At 37.2% G+C, this 22,285-nt stretch overlaps 1 protein-coding gene across 1 annotated transcript in view; it reads right to left on the bottom strand.

Moving 5' to 3' along the window:
- Positions 1 to 9,893: 9,893 nt before the first annotated feature.
- Positions 9,894 to 22,285, bottom strand: part of SMCO2 (single-pass membrane protein with coiled-coil domains 2) — a 29,825-nt gene continuing 17,433 nt past the window's right edge. The window contains exons 6-9 of the mRNA XM_047065257.1: positions 18,163 to 18,219; positions 16,459 to 16,515; positions 15,218 to 15,393; positions 9,894 to 10,092 (exon numbers count right to left, since the gene is read on the bottom strand). Of these exons, the coding sequence (XP_046921213.1) occupies positions 9,894 to 10,092; positions 15,218 to 15,393; positions 16,459 to 16,515; positions 18,163 to 18,219 (489 nt within the window). The remainder of the gene's footprint in view (positions 10,093 to 15,217; positions 15,394 to 16,458; positions 16,516 to 18,162; positions 18,220 to 22,285) is intronic.

Genomic DNA, 22,285 nt, shown 5'->3' with positions numbered 1-22,285 from the left:
ATTCACAGTGGGACTATGGACAAGTGACTTCTACTCTCTGTGCCTCGATTACCTCATGCATAAGAATGGGCATAACAACAATACCTGGCTTATCAATGAACTGTGAGGATCAAATAATAAAATGCATATGAAAGATTTAACATGATGCATGAAACACAGTAATCACTTCATAAACAATATAATTATTTTTTATTATTGTATTATTGTATTGTATTGTATTATTAAATTATTAGTTAATAACAATCATTGTTACATTTATTATTTACATTTGTGTTCTTCTTGTGCTAGAGAATAGAATTTTGCTGAAGATAATCTGCCCTAAAGTTGATTGTAGCCTTATCTGCAAAGCCACTGAAGGAAGTTATGTTGATGTGTTCGTAGTCTTGCAGTCAGAAAGCACTCATTACTTCATCAATATAAAAAGCTTCTGCACAGTGAAGGAAACAATCAGAAAAACTCAAAGGAATAGGAGAAGATATTTGCAAATGACATTTCAGATCAAGATTTAGTATCCAAAATCTATAAAGAACTTATCAAACTCAACACCCAAAAATCAAATAATCAAGTGAAGAAATGGGCAGAAGACATGAATAGACACTTTTCCAAAGACATCCAGATAGCTAACAGACACATGAAAACATGCGCAGCATCACTCATCATCAGGAAATACAAATCAAAACCACAATGAGATACCATTTCACACCTATCAGAATGGCTAAATTAACAACACAGGCAACAGATGTTGGCAAGGATGCTGAGAAAGTGGAACACTTTTGCTCTGTTGATAGGAATGCAAACTGGTCCAGCCACTTTGGAAAACAGTATGGAGGTTCCTCAAAAAAATTAAAAATAGAACTACCCTATGACCCAGCAATTACACTACTAGGTATTTATCCAAAGGATACAAAAATGCTGAGTCAAAGGGGTACATGCACTCAAGTGTTTATAGCAGTACTATCAACAATAGCCAAATTATGGAAAGAGCCCAAATGTTCATCGACTGATGAATGAATAAAGAAGATGCAGTGTGTATATATATATTTTTTATTATTATTTTATTAATATTTTATTATATATAATATATAATATATATTTATATATATTTATTATATATAAATATATATTTTATTAATATTTTATTATTATATACATATATATGTATATATATATAATGGAATATTACTTGGCAATCAAAAAGAAAGAATGAAATCTTGTCATTTGCAACAACATGGATAGAACTACAGTGTATTATGCCAAGCGAAATATGTCAGTCAGAGAAAGACAAATATCATACAATTTCACTCGTATGGAATTTAAGAAATTTAATTCCACTCATGGAATTTAAGAAACAAAACAGATGAACATAGGTAAAGGGAAGGGAAAAATAATATAAAACAGGGAGGGAGACAAACCATAAGAGAGTCTTAAATACAGAGAACAAACTGAGTGTTGCTGGAGGGGTGTTGGGTGGGGGGATGAACTAAATGGGTGATGGGCATTAAGGCGGGCACTTGGGATGAGCACTGGGTGTTTAGTGATGAATCACTAAGTTCTATTTCTGAAATCATTATTATACTATATGTTAATTAACGTGGGTTTAAATTTTTTTTAAAAGCACTCATTGCTCTCTTTTCCTCAACACTTTTCACAGAGGCACAAGACAGTTTGAGTGTGAGAGGCTGTGAAGGTCTCAGGAGCTCCAGGACTTTTCTCCCCTCAAATCAGCCATATTCTTCCCTGGAGAGATTACCTTGATCTGAGAGGTAAGAATTCACTTTGCCAAATGCAGAGAAAACACCATTCACTTTTGGAAGGAATATGTGCCACTAAAAATTCCAAAACCCAGGGCATTTTAGTCACTTGATCTGCTCTGAAAGATTTTTCTTTTTCTCCCTGATGCTTCACTGACCAAATTTCAAAGAAGAAAAATAAGAAAACAAGAAACAAATTATTCCTACATCCACACATAAGAACATTAGCTGTGTAGTGCAGACAGAATATCGCATGTGGTATCATTTTGAAAAGGCCTGGATCTCATCAAGTACAAGTACAGGAGGACATTTGGCCATGTCTGAGACTGCTTATTAGTCAAGTACTCTTCATTTGGTAAACGCCAATGTCACAACAGACATTACTGCTTGTTCTTATTCAGGAAAGGAAAATAACCACATAAACAACACAGGAATTTGATAAAACACCAAAAGAACTGAATTCAAACATGAGTAGGCTCATCTTCTACCTCACCCAAATATCACTCAAATGCATTTAATTATGTACCTGATGATACACTTATTAAAACTTTTCTTTGCTATCATTTAATTCCAAGATAGCAGCTAACCATAAATTAAAATTTGTCTGGATCCTCTTACTGAAGAAAATAAAAACCCCCCATCATATATACATATACATGTATGTATATATATATTTAAATCAAACTGGACTTTGAAAAGTAATTATCTCATCCACCTCTGCCTCCACCTCCTCAGTTCCTCTCCTCAGATCTAAATCTAAGAGTCTGGAACAGTAGGAAGACATATACAATAGGACTGTAGATTAGGTTGTTAGTGGTTCACTGATGCCATTGAGCATCCAGGCTATTTTTATCTCTTGTATCTATCAGCTTTGCCCTAATAATGGTTTCAAGCCCAAACGAGATTGTACATTCCCCTCATGGCTACAAAATGACCTAAGGAATTTCAAGCATCAAATCTGCACACAGTGACATCCAAAAGTAAATAAGAGATTTTTCTTTCTACTGTCTCCTTTTAGGATAAAGGAAACAGCGCAGAAACTTCCCCTCCCCCGGTAGTTATACCTTCAAGTATCATTGGTCAGAATTTAATCACATGCTTACTTCTAAACCAATCATTAACAAAGGGATCAGGGCCACTATGATTGGCTTAGGCCAATCAGGATCTGATCCAGAGTCCTACAGGACAAGGATACTGTATCTCTACAGTAAGAAGGGGAAGTGAGGAATGGCAGCTGGAAAAAATATTGCTACATTCTTCTGAACTTAGCTTTATTTGTTAGGCTGTATCACTTGGAGATCATAGCAGCAAAATCAGTTAATTTTGAATTGAGGAGAAAGAGAGAAAAAGCCATCGGCCTACGCAGTCAAACAGAAATGATATGTCACTTGGTCAGTAACTATTCTACGATATTGAATATTAATGAGCCTCCTCAAATACCCATAGAAAAAGAGATTCAAAAACTGAAATTAAAAATAATTAAAAATTAAGATGGTTTCAGACTTCATGAAGTTATGCCAAAATTGAAAATAACCTCTGAGGTGACTAACAGGCCCTTTAATGACAAAGGGGCTATCCTCTCTCACCCTCATACGCATCATCCCTCATTGCAAACAAAATGTCCTGTGAAAATCTCTATCTTTACCCAGTTCTGCTTGGCCACAGGCATGGGAACCCCTAATTTGAAGATACCATCTTACCTACTTCTAATCCAAAGTGAGCAGTGTAACCTTCAGCTCAATTCCACCTGCCAGTGAATTTTTTTTTAAGTGAAAGTATTTTTTTAATGTTATTTATTTATTTTTAGAGAGAGAGCAAGAGAGAATGAGCAGGGGAGGACAGAGAGAGAGAGAATCCAAAACAGGCTTCATGCTGTTAGTACAGAGCCCAACATGGGGCTTGAACTCACAAACCGTAAGATCATGACCTGAACTGAAATCAAGAGTCAGCTTCTCAACTGACTGAGCCACCTAGGTGCCCCCTGCTAGTGAATTTTTTTTTGCTTCCTTGGGATCCAATAAGTCCTGGACCCCTTATCACATTTGTTCCTACCAATTTGCTGTCTCTAGCCTAGGTGATTCCATAGTCTATGTGAATAAATTTAGTCATCATAACTGGGAAACTCATTTGCCATATGTGGAGCATGTTTTTCTCTTTTTCCTCTAAACTTTTATTCAGGTGCAAACCTCACAGATTTTTCTCCTTCGTGATTACCTGACCTTTTTCGACTTTGACTCCTTCACCCTAGATATAACTCATTCCTCTTCAGCCTTTTAACTTTCAGAGCAAAATAATCTTTCTTAGTAATTGTGATGCTAGCATCCCCCCTTTCAAATGGATGTATTTTCTTGTATTATGTATATAGATAATGTAGTGTCTCTATAGTCCTAGTCTAGTCTCTGCTCTTATGGAGCTTAAATTTCAACAGGAAGAGACAGGTGAACAATAGACCTAATAAATGAATAAATTATCTATGTATCTATCTATCTATCTATCTATCTATATATATATACATACACACATATGTATATATACATATATGTGTATATATGTGTGTGTATATATATATATATATATATATATGTTAGAAGTCACAGTAAAATAAATAGAGCAGAGAAGAGCAATTGAGAAGGATGGAGAGGGGATGAAGATTACAATATGAAACATGATGACCATATAAGTCTCGTGAAGATGATATTTTTAAAAATTGAGATACAATTCACATATCATAAAATTCACTAGTTTATAATATACAAATTCAGTAATCTTTAGTATATTCACAAGGTTGTACAACCATCACCACTATCGAATTCCAGAGTATTTAATCACTCCAGAAAGAAATGCTATTCTCATTATTAGTCACTCCCTCCCCACCCACCCCCATCCATAAATCTATCTTGTCTCTATGAATTTGCCCATTCTGAACATTTCATGTAAATGGAATCATATAATATGTAGCCTTTGCGTCTGGCTTCCTTCACTTAGCATAATGTTTTCAAGGGTAATCCATGTTGAGGCATGATTCAGTACTTCATTATTTTTTTGCAGTTGAATGAATACTCCATTGTATGGACATATCATATTTTGTTCACTCATTAGTTGATGGTTATTTGGATTGTTTCTAGTTTTTAGCTATTATGAAATGCTGCTAGGAGCATTCATGTACAAGTCTGTGTATGGACTTATGTTTTTATTTCTTTTGGCTATACACCAGGAGTGAAATTATTGAGTCACAGGGTAACTGTACATTCACTTTTTGAGGAGCCGTTTTTCTAAGAGGCTATTTAATTTTACATCGCCATTAGCATTATATCAGGTTTTCAATTTCTCCACGCCCTCACCAATCCTTATTACTATCTGCCTTTTGTATGATAGCCAAGAAGATGACATTGGAGCTAAGATTTGAAGGCAATGTGGAAGTGAGCCATGTGAATATTCTCAGTCTCAGAGAAGAGACTGACAGGCAAGGGGACCAGCCAGGGCAGAGCCCTTGAGGTGAGAGTGTGGCCGATGTGCTCCAGCGATAGCCAGATGGACAGTGAAACTGCAGTGGTATGATCAAGGGGGCAAGTAGAACAGGGTGATGTGAGAGCCAAGAGAGGGCCAAGTACAGGTCGTTGAAGGTCATTGTAAAGATTTTGGTTTTACTCTAAAAGAAATGGGAGGCCATTGAAGGATTTTGAAGCAGAGGGGTGATTTGATTTGACGTACATTAAAACAGTATCACTCTGACTGCTGAGCAAGGGTGGAATTAGGAAGAATCAGAGAGACAATTGGAAAATTTTTGCAATAATGGTGATTGATACTCAAGGCAGTTGGTATCAGGGAGGTAGTGGGAGTGCTTCAATTCTGCATGTGTTTTAAGGTAGAACCAAAAGATTTCCTATTAGACCTCAAGTGGAACGTGAGAAAGAAAGGAGTCAAAACTTGTGGTTCAGTTACTTTCATTTCAAGAAATAGTACCTCAGGAAGTATATTCAAATTCATTTCTTCCCTATTAGGTCAGACCCAAAGTTCTTAATTCGGTAATCTCACATATTTAAAAATATTGTCCACAGTAATAATAAAAACAACACCCTACAACCTGTTAAGCATCAAGTTCTTTAATTCAACTACCTCATGAGGCAGGTATTATTTTCCACTATTTTTACATGTGTAAACAGAGATGTGATTAATAACCAACAGCTTAGGACCAACCGGAAACAGCCAAATATGCACCCCTAACCATCATGTAGGATGCCCTGCTTCTAGTTAGCCCAGCTACATCTTCGTCATGCCAATAGCCACATACCTGAAGCCTTCCTCTTTTTTCACTGTAAAGCTTTCCCACTCCTCTGTCTTTCTTGAGTCTCTGTTAAGACACAAGTGAAGGTGGCTGACTTCCTTGCAAGTTTGAAATAACCAGCCTTTGCTTATTCTCATTTAATTGGTCTTCATTTATTTTTATTGGGGTCTTAGGTCAGGTTCCCTGGGAAATGGACTTTGAGATCCTGACCTGAGGGTAGGTTTATTGAGGAGCACTTTCTAGATGATCCCCTCTGAAGGGGATGATGGGAACAGCACGGGGCAAAAGAGAGAAGCTGAACTACGACACAATAGTTGCACTACAGCTTTAATGGATCTCATGGGGAGCTCTGAGTCGGGATGGCGCTTCAGAAATGTACCCTGGCCTGGACCAGTTGTTGGATGTAGCCTACCCTTGGGAAAGGAGAGGAGCCTTAGGTGAAGGAGATCCCTTTTACCAAAGACAAGTCCAAAGGGAGATCCTAGCTGTGAACTCTCAGCAGCCAATACACTGAGCAGCTGGGGAACAAGTGCTTGGATCCCCTTCAGAGCAGGGGGAGGGTGGAGATTAGGTGACCCTACCAAACACACGGCTGGCAGCAGATCATGACTCTAATGTAACTTCGAATCCAAATTTAAAGCTTCCTTCACTACAGCGTAGCTGCCTTCACTAAAAAATAAATGACGTATGGAGATTCTGTGACCATTTATTTTCTGTCCTCCTACTCCAAAACCAAGATCATATTTGTAAAGTGATTCTGATGTTTTTGGTAAGTGATTGTGAGCATAGTGGTTGACTCAACTGAATGTGGCATCTAAAAGATCTGAAATAAAACCCAACCACACAAAGCAGTTAACTGAATTGCCACATATAGCCATTTATATCATCTTAATACTATGGTACTTTACTAAATGTTTTTCTCTCTCAGTGGAGTAGAACATTGTGACACCCAGCTGTCCAGCTTGAGATGTTGATAAATTGAAAATAAATTGCTATGAAAATAGTATCATTCCCACCTTAAGGCTATTCTTCCCCTAGTGAAAATTATTCCACCTTAGTCTAAATATTAATAAAGTATATCTTAGAAGTCAGTACAATATGAATTTATTCCTTAAAAGAATCTAGTTCCCTACATTATTTTCATCATTAGTGTTACATGGTCATTGCAGCACTTTTGGCTTTACTTGAGCTAGTTAAACTCAATGCTTCTATTTTTGGTTTTACACACAAATCAGCAGATACCGTATCCAGCAATGGGAATTTTCCTGAAGATTATCAAAAAACATACACCCAGTTCTGTCTACAATTGGTCTGAGTAGTCCCTTTATTTGAAAATAAATCTGTGACTTCTAAAAAAAAATCTGTCAGCATATTCTCTCACTATCACAAGACCTTTTGAATATATTACTCATTGTTCCCAGAGCTTTTGGATTTTTTTTTCCCTTTACTGTTTGTCCTGGAAATTTCCTCATCCATACCCTTGCCTTCTCCCTCCCCTAAAAAGGAGTCCCCTCTTGATTAACATTGTATGGGGTCTTATCCAAATTGGAATCCCAGGTAGCTTTTGCTCATAGCATAGTATGGTGGTTCTTAAACTTTGAGTCCTAAGACTTGTTAGGGGAATCTATTAAAATGGAAGATATTAGAGATTCATCCTAGATCTAAAGATTTAGAATTTCTGGAGGTGACGCTCAGACAACTGTATAACTGAATGTTTATGGAATTCCGTTCAGTATCACGGCCTGAAAAACACTCAGAAGTACATTTCACATTTCTAGACACTGATATGGTTTTCTGGTTGTAGAATATTAGGATGAAATTGGCATTTGGAGTCTATTCTTTTCTAACATTGTGCATATATATAATAGTCTATAGAAGAGGAAATGACAGGCTGGCTTTCACTAGCAGTAATCCACTTGTATAATAAGGGCTATCAGAATAAAAACATTATAAATGTAAAGAATGGAGGCTGTTTGAGAAAAATTGCTGTAGAAGAATTGGAAGGACCTGGTGATTTCTAGAATGTTAAAGCAAAAAGATAGCAAAGGAGTTGAAGGTATCATTGGGAAAATAGCTATGATGGAAATTATTGAACAAATATTAAATGTAGCACTTGATGAGGTGATAGGGAGACCACAAAGAGAAAAACACATAACTTAGATTATTTCAGTAGGTATTTCTTGAGTATCTATTATGTGCACAGCATTGTCCTAAAGGCTACCAAGGCATGGTTCCCAAATTTGGCTTTGTATTATATTCAGCTGGGGAGATTTAAAAAAATAAAGTGCCTGGACTTCACATTAGCTCTACTGAATGTAAATATCTGGAGGTGGGATTGAAAATCTTCAATGTGTAAGGCTCCCCAAGTGATTCTGATGCATTCAGTTAATGGACCAGTTATTTGGGAATCACTGTTCCAGAGACCACAAAAATGAGTGAGGCTGTGCTTTTTGAAAGGACTATATAAACTGGGTTGTTGAGTAATATACTCTAGCAAGTTTCCTTACTCTGCCTTATACTCATGGCTTCTAAGTTTTACTCAGGTGTTTCTTTTCTCTGAAATGCCTTTTCCTCATCTCTGGCACGAAAATATTATCCATCCTTCAAGATCCGTTCAAGTGTGAGAATTGGGACCATATTCCCTATCACCAGCCTTCCAACCCCACATCCATTGCACAACCCAGTGTCGTAGAACCCATCCTTACAATGTCTACTTCACCCCTCATCTCCTTTCCGTCCTCGTCTCCCCATCCTTCACTCACCTGAACCACTGAATGGCCTTTTAACTCATCCCTCACATCCCTTCTGTTCTCCTAAAGCCAATGTATTCTTTATGGTTCTATTAATCTTAAACAGTTCAATTATAACTGTTTTTCATATTGCAGATAAAGTTTACAATTTCCCCATTACCTACACAATTAGGGATAAAAACGCTCCGGTCGAGCATTCAAAACTTCTGTATCAATTAAAATTTCTTTTATCATAAGCAACAGAACCAACTCTGACAAACTTCAGCGGAAAAGGTATAAACTAGTTCAAATAGTTAAAATAGAAGTTTCAAATCATTTGTCTTTTTTATATGATTCTTCTCAAAATTCTCATTCTCATTCTTATTTTATTTATTTTATTTTATTTTATTTTTTAAGTAGGCTTCACACCCAGTGTGGAGCCCAGTTCAGGACTTGAATTCATGACCCTGAGATCAAGACCAGAGCTGAGATCGAGAGTCAGACACTTAAACAACTGAGCCATCCAGGCACCCCACAAAATTCTCATTCTTAGAGAATGTCTGATTCAATATATTCCCAACTGTTGTTAATAGAAAGAAAGGGGACACTGACTGGAAGACCACTATAATTATGCTCACTGGGTAAAGATAGTTCTTTCAAAGCAAAATTAGGGTCCTGTTACTAAAAGGAAAAATGAATGTTAGGAGCAAAACCAAGAAATATCCACTACTACCAAAATATGGCCCCAATCCAATTGAAGTAAAACTGATATTGATGAAGAAGAATTCTGTGTTTTCCTTTTTGAGGAATCAAAGGTCAAAATGGGGCAAATACCGAGGAAGCTAATACTGGATAGTCTCAGGTTCCCAGGGTTGGAGAGGCTAGGGGTTTGAAGTAAATGTTTAAACAACCTCTGGAATGATTCAAGAAGTAATTGTGAGTCATAAGGGTAAAGATAAACTGTTTTCATTTTTTCTGTCTGTGAGCAACCAATTTCCTTTTAACTATAATGTCCTTTGCTGAACATCCAATAGTATTTTTTGAAAAATATGTCAACCACCATAATACAAGAACAGCCAGAATTTTATTAAGGAGAAAGTCAGTAGGGTAACAGTAACTTCTATATCTTTAGGAGGGTAACAAGTCTTCCGCTTGCAAGTTCAAGAAAGGCCTGATGATCTCCCGTAGTTCCCACATTCTGCGGTGCCCAAGCATTGTGGGGAGCAGGCTTTCAAAGATAAACATAGCATCAAAAAATAGTATGTAACATGAAAGTCCAGTGAAGGTGAGGACATAAAACATGATGAAAATCCTCAGTGCACGTTTCCTACAAGAAAAGAAGACATCTGTGTTAAGAACATTGTGCAGAAAACCACACTGATGTGATTCCTGGTTCCTCCACCCAGGTAGTTCTATTAACTGCAAGGAAATAACTGAACTTCTCTTGACCCCGGTTAACATCCGCAAAAGAAGGGGCTTAGAATAAATAAGCACGTAAGTCCATCCTAGGACTAGAGCTGGAATTCTGAGGTTCTATAGCCACGAAACAATGAAACCCTGGATATTATGAGGTTCTCTCCTTCGAAATGGACTTCTCACACACTAGCAGATTATTGAGGTAAAGACCTCACTTGTGAGGTAAATGATGCCGATTTGGAGGGAAATAAAAGAACAGGCAGTTAGATTTTCCTGGTGATATAAAATACTAGTGACGAAACTAGTGACAGCTCTATCACTAGTTTTGTCCTGGCACCTGACTTACCCTTTTGAAAGCAATAGAAGCTTTCTCAAGTCTTTAAGGACTCCTCCTTCTAGGCTGTACCTACGATGTATTTTGTTTGCCTTTAAATCCTTGAGTTATTATTTTTTAATTATACATGCAATACTTGATTAAGGCAGAAGATCTGGCAGATCCAGAAAACACAAAGAAAGAAAGAAACGTCCCAGATAATACAGTTACCTGTAGATAATTACCATCAACAATAAATTTCAGAAGAGAAAATCTAAAGCGCAGTTAAAGGCAGCTATGGATCTAGTTTGTGATCTAACTCAGAGGATTCTGTAAACCTGAGCCAAAGTGCTTGGAATTATTGCCACTGGCTGCCTCTTGGTAGTTACACAAATGATTGCTTCTATTTCGTACATTTATTAAAGAGCCAATGCTTTTATAATATACTCTAGTCAGAAGAGGCTGCTAAGATGAAGCAAAGATGCCCTTCCCTCAAGAAGCGCTAAGTATAGATTTGTTCTTTCTTATGAAAAGAAAAACAACTCACTACAAAAACATAGCTAGTAAATGAACACCATTCTTCCTAAAGTCCAAAACCAATAAACCTTTGGAAGTACCAAACTGGTACATTTTCAAAGGAACACATTTTAACATTATTTTTTTTAATGTTTATTTTTGAGAGAGAGAGAGAGAGAGAGAGAGAGAGAGAGAAAGAGCACGCGAGCAAGTGGGGGAGGAGCAGAGGGAGAGGGGGACAGTTTCCCAAGCAGGCTCTGCACTGACAGCAGAGAGCCTGAGGCGGGGCTTGAACTCACAAATCGTGAGATCATGACCTGAGCTGAAGTTGGAGGCTGAACCAATTGAGCCTCCCAGGCACCCCTAACATTATTTTTTTTTTAAGAGAAAAACTTTTTCTGAATCACAGATAATTTGGAAAACAGAGAAATGAAGAAGTTATAATCTCATCACCCTAATATAAACAGCTAAGTTTTTTTTAGAGAGAGAGCACGAGTGGTAGAGGGGGAGAAAGAGAATCTTAAGCAGGCTCCATGCACGGCATGGAGCTCAATGCGGGGCTCAATCTCACGACCCTGAAGTCATGACCTGAGTCAAAATCAAGAGCTGGATGTTCAACTGACTGAGCCATGTAGGTGCCCCTATAATCAGCTAAGTTTTTTTCTGTTTTTTTCTTTTCTTTTCTTTTCTTTTTCTGTCTTTCTTTCTTTTTCTTTCTTAGTTTTTGTTTGTTTTGTTTTTTATTTGTTTTTCTTCTGGTTTAGAGTGTGTTCTTCCAGTTTTTCTTTCCTTAAGTGAACACTCCAGGTGGGGTTAGGTTCAGATTTATTTCTTGACACTACTGAATGGTTTGATTTTTATTTGCAAGTCAATATAACAAAATATTTTTCAGATTTTCTATCAGTAAACAACTAAAAGAACATGTGTAATGTTTGTTTTTTAAAAGTTCAGACACTTTTCTGAACTAATCATAGCTACTAATTCAAAATCATTTTTTTTTCGTATTATCGGTACGGAACCAAATATTAGTGTCATTAAATATTTTATTCACTTTGAATTTATGTTCTTTAAAGAATAAAAACATTCCTTTGACTTTTTAATACTGTTTATTTATTCATTTATATATATTTTTCAAGACTTGCCATGCATAAAACCTTTATTCTTTTAAAAAATGCTCGTATTGTTAGTGGAAGGTCTATAAGAGAACTGAGGATACCAGGAAGAGGTCCCCCCGAGCCTAAAAATAGCAAAATTGATACATAAACCTTCTCAAAAATATGATGTATAAATATGCTTCAATGGAACCAGTATGTTTCCAGTTCGTAGACAAGAAATTGGTCAAAGTCTTAAGCAATCTTAACTAGAATGTAATGACGTGATGAAAGATGGCCAACTCAACTGAACTGTAATCTGCCCATTTAATGCAAGCAAGTGATGATAAAAAGACATTTACTTATTTGTTTGTTTTTTTGAGATATAATTTGCATGCCATAAAATTTACCCTTGAAAGTGTATACTTCAGTGGCTTTTAGTTTATTCACAGGGTTGTACAACCATCACCACTATCTAATTCCAGGAAATTTTCATCACCCCAAAAAGAATGTACCCATGAACAGCCACTCCCTATTTTCCACTCCTTTAAAGCCTGGCAACTATTCATTTACTTCCTGCCTACATGGATTTTCCTATGTTGAACATTTCGCAGGAATGAAATCATATAATATGTGGCCTTTTGTGTCTGACTTCTTTCACTTAGCATAATGTTTTCAAGGGTCATCAATGTTGTAGCATGTATTAGTCCTTTGTTTCTTTTTTGTGTATGAACAATACTCCATCGTATGGATATGCCACATTTTGTTTACCTACTCATCAGTTAATGGATATTTGTATTGTTTCTACTTTTTAGCTATTATGAATAATGCTGCTGTGAACATTCATGTACAAGTTTTTGTGTGGACATACAGTTCTTCTGGGTGCATACCTAGGAGTGGGTCAGATGATAGCTCTATATTTAATATTTTCAGAAACAGCCAAATTGTTTTCCAAAGTGACTGCACCATTTTGCAATCCCATTAGTAATGTCTGAGGGTTCTAATTTCTCCACATCCTCTCCAATGCTGTTCTTTTGATTATAGTTATCTTAGAGATATAAAGTGGTATCACGTGATTTTGATTTGCGTTTCTCTAATAACCAATGGTGTTGAATATCTTTTCTTGTGCTTTTTGGCCATTTGTGTACCTTATTTGAAGAAATGTCTGTTCAAGTCCTTTGCTCATTTAAAATATTGGGTTGTTCCCTCTTGCACTGTTGGTGGGAATGCAAATTGGTGCAGCTGCTCTGGAAAGCAGTGTGGAGGTTCCTCAGAAAATTAAAAATAGACCTACCCTATGACCCAGCAATAGCACTGCTAGGAATTTACCCAAGGGATACAGGAGTACTGATGCATAGGGGCACTTGTACCCCAGTGTTCATAGCAGCACTCTCAACAATAGCCAAATTATGGAAAGAGCCTAAATGTCCATCAACTGATGAATGGATAAAGAAATTGTGGTTTATATACACAATGGAATACTACGTGGCAATGAGAAAAAATGAAATATGGCCTTTTGTAGCAACGTGGATGGAACTGGAGAGTGTGATGCTAAGTGAAATAAGCCATACAGAGAAAGACAGATACCATATGGTTTCACTCTTATGTGGATCCTGAGAAACTTAACAGGAACCCATGGGGGAGGGGAAGGAAAAAAAAAAAAAGAGGTTAGAGTGGGAGAGAGCCAAAGCATAAGAGACTGTTAAAAACTGAGAACAAACTGAGGGTTGATGGGGGGTGGGAGGGAGGGGAGGGTGGGTAATGGGTATTGAGGAGGGCACCTTTTGGGATGAGCACTGGGTGTTGTATGGAAACCAATTTGACAATAAATTTCATTAAAAAAATAAATAAAAAATAAAATAAAATAAAATAAAAAATAAAAAAATTTTGGGGGTATAGCTGACAAAAAAATAAAAATAAAAATAAAAATAAATAAAATAAAATATTGGGTTGTTTCTCTTTTTGTTGTTGAGTTATAAGAGTTCTTTATATATTCTGGATACTAAATCCTTAATTTCCAAGGTTCTGAACAAGTTGATTCTATTTTTTTTCAAGCTGTCTCATTGATTTTATGGAGGAGGAAATTTTCTGGGGTCTTTACTCCACTATTTTCATTGACATCACTCCTCACTTACTTAGTAATTTAATATCTGTTAAGCCTGGTGAAGATGTTTTATATTCCATGTCTCAAAATGACTAAAATCTTTAACTTCAGCTCATGAATTACTAGGAGGAGACAGATTTAAAATAATGTAATTGCATGGGACACCTGGGTGGCACAGTCGGTTGAGCGTCTGACTCTTGATTTGGCTCAGGTCATGATCTCAAAGTTCGCGAGATTGAGCCCTGCATCGGGCTCTGCACTAACAGCATGGAGCCTGTTTGGGATTCTCTCTCCCCCTCTCTCTCTGCCCCTCTCCCACTTATGCTCTCTCGCTCTCTCTCAAAATAAATAAATAAGCATTTAAAAATAATAAAGTAAGTAAAAAAAAATAAAAATGATAAAGTAATGTAATTGCGATGATATACTGTGGGTTCTGTCTCAGGATTATGTGCAAGGTATAGTGTATGCGCAAGACAGGTTGCTGAACATCTACTTGGATTGGTAGTTGGGGATAAAGAATCAGACAAGTTTTCTTACAGGAGGGTACTGCTCCAGGTATATATGATGTGTGGCATCTTCAGAAAGGGATCCAAAGAGTCAGATTTGCTAGTATGTATATCTTTAATACCATACAAGGGAGAAGCCTCTTGTGTGATGAACAAAGGTTTTCAAGTCTGCCTGGCAGGTATGTTCCTTTGGTGGGGGAGGCTGCATCATACCTTGCAGACAACGTCCTAAGATGTATGTATACATATTTACCTAAAGCAATAATAAAGAAATATATACTTGTATTTTTAGATCTAATGCAATCGATCTATATCTAAAAATGATACAAAAAACTCCAATAAACACTACAACTCCAATAAACAAATAGACAAGTAGAACAAGAATAGATAATTTATAAATGAAGATAAAACAAATTTTTAGTCAACCCTTGCAACAACTCATCATACTATGGTTCATACATTTGGGGGCCTTTGTCCAGCCCCAAAGGCCCCTTTCTCTGACTTACCACATTGTAATGCCAGAAGGAGCATTCTCCCCTAAAGGGGGGGATGGAGCCTGAGGATGCAGAGGTTCTCTTTCTTCCACTCCCATTTCTTCAGGACTCTGAGAGTCTGTTTTCCCTTCTTGCTTTTGGTACATCCCCAGCTTTGTATTCAGCAGAGTCATGTCTTTGTAAAAGTTCTGGAAAAAAATAGCAATCAACTCTCATTTAAAACAATGATCTTAGAGGTCTGCTAGTCTCATTGTAGATGCAGCATGCTTTTCCTCCAGAATACCTCAGAAACCCACACTGCCAATCCCATATGAGTCACGTGAGGAAATCGTTGGCAGGTGCACACCCACCTAATGGAAAGAGACTTACACATTCACAAAATAAGGTAGCAGCACCACAGTACAAAATTAAACGAAACCCACATGCTAATCTTTAACTACTGGATTATTCATGTAGGAAGATAATTATCCTTGTATTGAATTCATCTGTTCAATTTGTTCATCTATGCAAAACATATTAAGTGACTCCTACTAGGCACCATTCTAAGATTCTGTGGTTAACAAAATAGATAAGGAATATGCATTCTATTACATGTGCATTTTTAAACCAAATGGATAACGAATTGCATGCATGTTTATAGGGGCTGGGAGACAAGCAATAAACAACAAAACATAATATCAAATATACACACACACACACACACACACACACACATACATTAGATTAGACATTATAGACTCTGATACATGCTAAAGAGAAAATAAATAAGGTGATGAGACAGAGTAGCCGAGGTTTGTTGGTGGGACATCTACTCTAGAGGTGGGACGATTAGGCATCTCTGAACAAGTGACATTGACTCAGTCATTCATTGCTTCTTTTACGCATTCCTGTTTATCTCAAGATCTTGTGGGAGAGGTTCAGATATGGAAGCATTTTTCTGGCTAGGGGAGTTTAGGGAAGGTCTGGAGGAGGAGATGACATTTGAGCTGAGCCTTGAAAAATGCATAATTTGTCGACCTGGAGGATAAGCTCCAAATGGAGGAGATGTAGAAGCAGCACAGGCCTGTGAGGTCTGGGGAGTACACCAGACCTGTGAGGTGTCCCATTGACCCAAAGAAGAAGCCCAGGAAAGGGAGGAAAAAGTGATCAGGAAAGAGAAAGAGTATGTGGCACAATCTCAACTTCTAGAGAAAGAATCATCCCTATAGTTAGATTTTATCATTATTTGAACTTGCATAACTGTGAAATCTTACCTTTATTCTTGCAATGAGTTTCTCCTTTAATGCATGAGCTTCATTACAAGCATCTTCCTGAAAAGACATGCACAATTCTGGGTGAAATGGAAATTAGATTTTTCTGGTTTATACCATAAAACGTCACTCATTTTGACACCACTTAGTCATAAAGCGGCTTCTTTGAAACTGCTTTTATTCAATAAAAGCCTTCCTCTTACAGCAAATTCATAGTATAATCATGATAAATTGCAGGAGGAATAACCAAAAGATTAGCATAGTTATTTTTAATATTTTAGAAGTATAAATTTATACAATAGCAGCTTATTATAAATCTTTTTCTCTATTCATTATTCTTTCTTTGTGCCTTAAAATACTTCCAAGGCACTAATTAGAGAAACGTAGTATGTTTCAGAGAAAAAAAAGAAAATTGCATTTCCTTTAAATATCTTAAAATTTATAATATACAAGTACATGTTCTCACTATATTAATTTACATATTTTGACTTTACAGTTTAGCAAAAGAGCTGTCCACAAAAAATGTCTGATTCTTCTTTTCATCCCGTCTCCTACAGGTCGTTAGAGACAACATATGGTTTTGGTTGGTTCCTATCAGTAAGTTCAAGAGACAGGCTGAAAGCAAACCTTCTAAGATATGAATCCCAATCATACATATGTCGGGAGTAAATAACTCTTTAACGGGTTTTTAATTAATCATTCTATAATAGACTTACAGGAGATTTTGAAAGGCAGAGCTATAGTAGGAAGAACAGTGTTCTGGGATTCAAGGAAGATGGGTGCTAGAGGTGCCATTTCCAGAAATTTTGCTTAAGTACTTGCACAAGCAAGCAAAGATACAGATTTTCTGAAGCAAAGTTTATAATAGCAAACATTTATTATAAGGCCCCAAATATCCAATAAAATAAATTTTATAAATCCCAAAATCAAATTGCACATTATATAGACAGTGAAAAGGTAAAAATGACATCTAGTGGCATAGAAAGTTGCTGAAGAAAAATGGTAAGTGAAAAACAGCCAAGTTGCAAAACTATATATAATATAATCTGATTACAATTGCAACAACATGTAGATACATGTATACAAAAATTTGGAAGAACATAAATATGCTAAAATGTTCACTGTGTTTATCTTTGAGAGAGTGGGATTATTTTTCATTTTTAAAAAATGTTTACTTTTGGGAGAGAGAGAGAGAGAGCAGAGGAGGGGCAGAGAGAGAAAGAGGGAGATACAGAGTCTGAAACGGGCTCCAGGCTCTGAGCTGTCAGCACAGAGCCCGATGTGGGGCTCACGAGCTGTGAGATCATGACCTGAGCCGAAGTCGGACACTTAACTGACTGAGCCACCTAGGCTCCCCTATTTTTCATTTTTTATATGAAATAGTTCTAAATTTTAATTATTAAAATAAGCATGCCCTACTTTTGTTAGAAAAAAATACATATACTTTTTTTTTTTTTTAAATGGGAGAGCAAGAACAAGACTGGTCTTTTCATCTGGGAATGTGGGCAAATCACGTCATGTTTTTGAGTTATGCTGTTCTCTTCTGAACATGAGAGTAAAGGCTACAAGATAGTTCCATGCTAGGTCTAAAATGCTGAGTCTATCTTTCATCGAAATTTGGATTCCATTCACCAAAATTCTCTAAATCTGAGATTGTCTTTGAAGAACTGTTTTTCTTCCTTAATTGTAATGCCATTTTATCATTACCTGGACACATTTGTTATCCATTTCTTCTAATTGCTTCTTAATTTCCATGATCTTCTCCTTTAAAACAAAAGGGCATAAATCAAAAGTTGTAATGAATGATGTGTGGAACTGAAACAAAATGAAGACGATTTTTGGAAGAAAGCTCATTCATGGTCAAAAATTTTGAGACTTAAGAGCAACTGTTTTTTCAGTACTTTTCTGAGTTCTGATCTCCAAAATCAACATTAAGTCAAATCAACACGATTGAGTTGGCCACATTCTACGTAAGTGGCCCTTGGGCTAGGCATTGTGTTGATTAGATACATGGAATGAGTATTTACCTTCAAACAGCTTCTCGAGAATGTATAGTCTATACCCTTTTTTTTTTTTACCAAGCTCATTCATCACCAACCCCTGAATTGTATGACTTAATTATTTAGAAAGGAGCTGTGATATTACAATCACATTTTACTTGGTATCCTGGTTTATTTATATAATGAATATCTTTTGCACAGTACTTATCTGAGATAATTGTATCAAAGAGAAAAGATAGGAGTCAATCTCTGAATGAAAGTTTAGATGTTGACCTGGAGATTTCAGAAAACTTCGTGGATTTAGGGGTTAAATATCAGGCAACACCCAAAGGCTACCCCAAAGTCCTTTCTTCACTGTAAAGGTCTTTAAATTTGCTTCTGCTGTGTGTGTGTGTGTGTGTGTGTGTGTGAGTTTTAAGTGTGTTTTAAGTGATTTTACCAATCTTTCCCTCCTGCCTTCATGCCTTTCTGAGCCATTCCATTTCTTCATGAGATATAAATGAGCCAATACGTGTGATATTATTTTAACTTTATTAACGCATTTCTCCTTTAATTTGTCCACACTTTGCTTGACTGCTTTTTCTATATTTCTAACAATCTTCACTTTCTCTTCACCAGAGTAAACCTATAGCCATTCCTACTGATTTTGCTTCTGTGGTAATTATATTTAAAGTTTCTTATTCATTACACAGCCTTTCCCATCACTGTTTAGACTTATTGAGGACAGACTTTGTGCCCATTTTTATTTTTATTTTTATTTATTTTTAATTTTTTTAATGTTTATTCATTTTTGAGACAATGTGAGAGACAGAGTGCAAGAGGCGGAGGGGCAGACAGAGGGAGACACAGAATCTGAAGCGGGCTCCAGGCTCTGAGCTGTCAGCACAGAGCCTGAGGCGGGGCTCGAACCCACGAACTGCAAGATCATGACCTGAGCCGAAGTTGGACACTTAACCGACTGAGCCACTCAGGCACCCCCATTTTTATTTTTATTTTTATTCATTTATTTTAAACAGTTATTTTTTTATGTTTATTTATTTATTTTTGAGAGAAAGAAAGTGCAAGTGGGGAAGAGGCAGAGAGAGAGGGAGAGAATCCCAAGCAGGCTCCACACCATCAGCACAGAACTTGATGTTCAAGTTGGGGCTCAAACCCATGAACTGTGAGATCATGACCCAAGCCCAAGTCTGTCACTTAATGACTGAGCCCTTCAGGCACCCCCCTGGCATCCATTTTTTTTTTAATTTTTTTTTTAACGTTTATTTATTTTTGAGACAGAGAGAGACAGAGCATGAACAGGGGAGGGTCAGAGAGAGGGAGACACAGAATCTGAAACAGGCTCCAGGCTCTGAGCTGTCAGCACAGAGCCTGACGCGGGGCTTGAACTCACTGACCGCGAGATCATGACCTGAGCCGAAGTCGGACGCTCAACCGACTGAGCCACCCAGGCACCCCCTGGCATCCATTTTTAAAAGCCACGTGCATTGGGGTGTAATTTACATGCAGCAAAACTCACTTTTTAAAAGTGTACAGGGATGCCTGGGTTACTCAGTCAGTTAAGTGACCTACCGACTCTCAGTTTTGGCTTAGGTCATGATCTCACCATTCGTGGGTTCGAGCCCCACATGAGACTCTATGTTAACAGCATGGGGACTGCTTGGATTTTCTCTCTCTCTCCCTTTCTCTCTGCTCCCATCCTGCTTGTGCTCTCTCTCTCTCTCTCAAAATAAATAAATACACTTTAAAATAAAAAAATAAAAGTGTATAGTTCATGGGGGCACCTGAGTCACTCAGTCAGTTAAGCATATGACTCTTGATTTCCACTCAGGTCATGATCTCATGGTTTGTGAGATCAAGCCCCGCATCAGGCTCCACACTATTAGTGTGGAGCCTGCTTGGGATTCTCTCTCCCTCACTCTCTGCCCCTCCTCCACTCATGCTTACTGTCTCTTGCGTTCTCTCTCTGTCTCTTTCAAAATAAATAAATAAAATAAAAAATGAAAAATACATATGTAAAATAAAATGAAAATAAACGTCTACAGTTCTATGAATTTTGACATAATCATCAGCACAAGATACAGAATATTTCCATCACACCTCAGATTTCCTTGTGCCCCTTTATCAATTCCCTTCTCCCTTTCCCCACACAACCTCAGCAACCACAAGTCTCTTTTCTGTTCCTATGGTTTTGCCTTTTTCAGAATGTGATGCAGGTGGAATCACGAACTATGTAGTCCTCTGGATCTGGCTTCTTTCACTCAGCAGAATGCACTTGAGATTCATTCATGTTGTTGAATGACTAAGAAATCCAGCCCTTTTTATTTCTGAGTAGTAGTCTATCATAGCACATGTGCCACAGTTTATCCACATACCAGTTGGTGGTTAGTGGAGGTGATTATAGTTTTTAAGTCATGCCTGTTTTTTTTTTTTTAAGTGCGTACAAAGCTGTGCATCTCCTGTATAGAAAATCTCCCTATGTATTTGTCATGCCTTCCCTTTTCATATTATTCCAAGCCTCTGTTGGTTTGCTTTCAAATCTCCCTTTCATTTATTTTTGTTCTCTTCTATCTTTCTCATCATTCTTTTAATATCTACCCCACCCTATCCCTACCTCCTGCTGAAATTCACATCCCTGTAACACAGCTGACTTTGGAGCAAATTTCCCAAGGCAGAATATTTCTTGGCCCTTGTCCCCTTCCCTTTTTTCATAGTTTGTGATTTCCAAAGCCCAAGGATAGTGGAAAAAAACCTTAACTTTTCAACTAGCTCAAAATGAGATCGCTACTTCAAAGTAGTGGAGTAAATCATGGTTGAAAGTAGTTTTTTCCCCTGGCATTAATCTATGCTATCTATAGATGGCTTTTAATATGTGAGGGGTCTAAATAAACATTACCTTCCTACAATAAGAGAAATATTTCATCTTTTTTTTCTCCAAAATCCACTTAATGTAAGCTTTTTGGCTTAAGCTAAAGCAGAGGCTGGCGATTTCAATAAAAGGAAGTAGCTAGACACAGATTTTTTTCCTTTCTTAGAGAATGTTTTTCAAAGGCACGAAGTTTAGAAATACTATCGGCCAGGGCTCTGAGGTCTAATTATTATCCAAAGTTGGTTACTACCTTTCTAACATTCTATGACTCTTTAAAAAGGGGAAATTAAACCTTTCTCAGAAAAGAGTCTCTAAGAAATGCAAGGCAGGAAAACAATAGAAAAGCTGGAGATCATGAAAACCGACACAAGAACTCTTCATGAAAGCATCAGGGATGAACACGAATATATCTCTTTCATTTTAAGGATGCAGTTACTCACAAATACTTAATTCCTGGGTGTCTTCTCTAAACTGTTAGGTGCTGGGATGCAAAGATTAAGGAAGAGAAGTCTTCCCTTAAGGCACTCTTCATGTCTTCACATGGCATCCAGATATAAGCCTATCTAACTGAATTTCCAGATAGTATTAAAAAGTCTAGCCTTTTTGGGGGCACCTGGGTAGCTCAGTCAGTTGAGCGTCCAACTTCAGCTCAAGTCATGATCTCGAGTCTGTGGGTTCAAGCCCTGCGTTCAGCTCTGTGCTGACGGCTCAGAGCCTAGAGCCTGCTTTGGATTCTGTGTGTCCTTCTGTCTCTCTCTCTGCCCTTTCCCTGCTCGTGTTCTGTCTCTCAAAAAAATAAAATAACTTAAAAAATAAGTCTAGCCTTTTTGTGTCTTCAGAGGATAAAACTGGCGGTACCCACATGAACTGACCACCAGAGAGCATTGCTCCTTGTGACAAAAGACAGGTTTTAATTCTTCTTACGACCTGTTAAACAATAGGAGGGGTGGGAAGAGGTGACAGA

The sequence above is a fragment of the Lynx rufus genome, unplaced genomic scaffold, assembly GCF_022079265.1.
Source record: "Lynx rufus isolate CCGP_SWC_20201006 ecotype Redwood Valley unplaced genomic scaffold, mLynRuf1.p SCAF_7, whole genome shotgun sequence".
Taxonomy (NCBI): Eukaryota; Metazoa; Chordata; class Mammalia; order Carnivora; family Felidae; genus Lynx; species Lynx rufus.
Note: the sequence above shows the minus strand (reverse complement) of the source record. Positions and strands in the feature narration are given on the sequence as shown.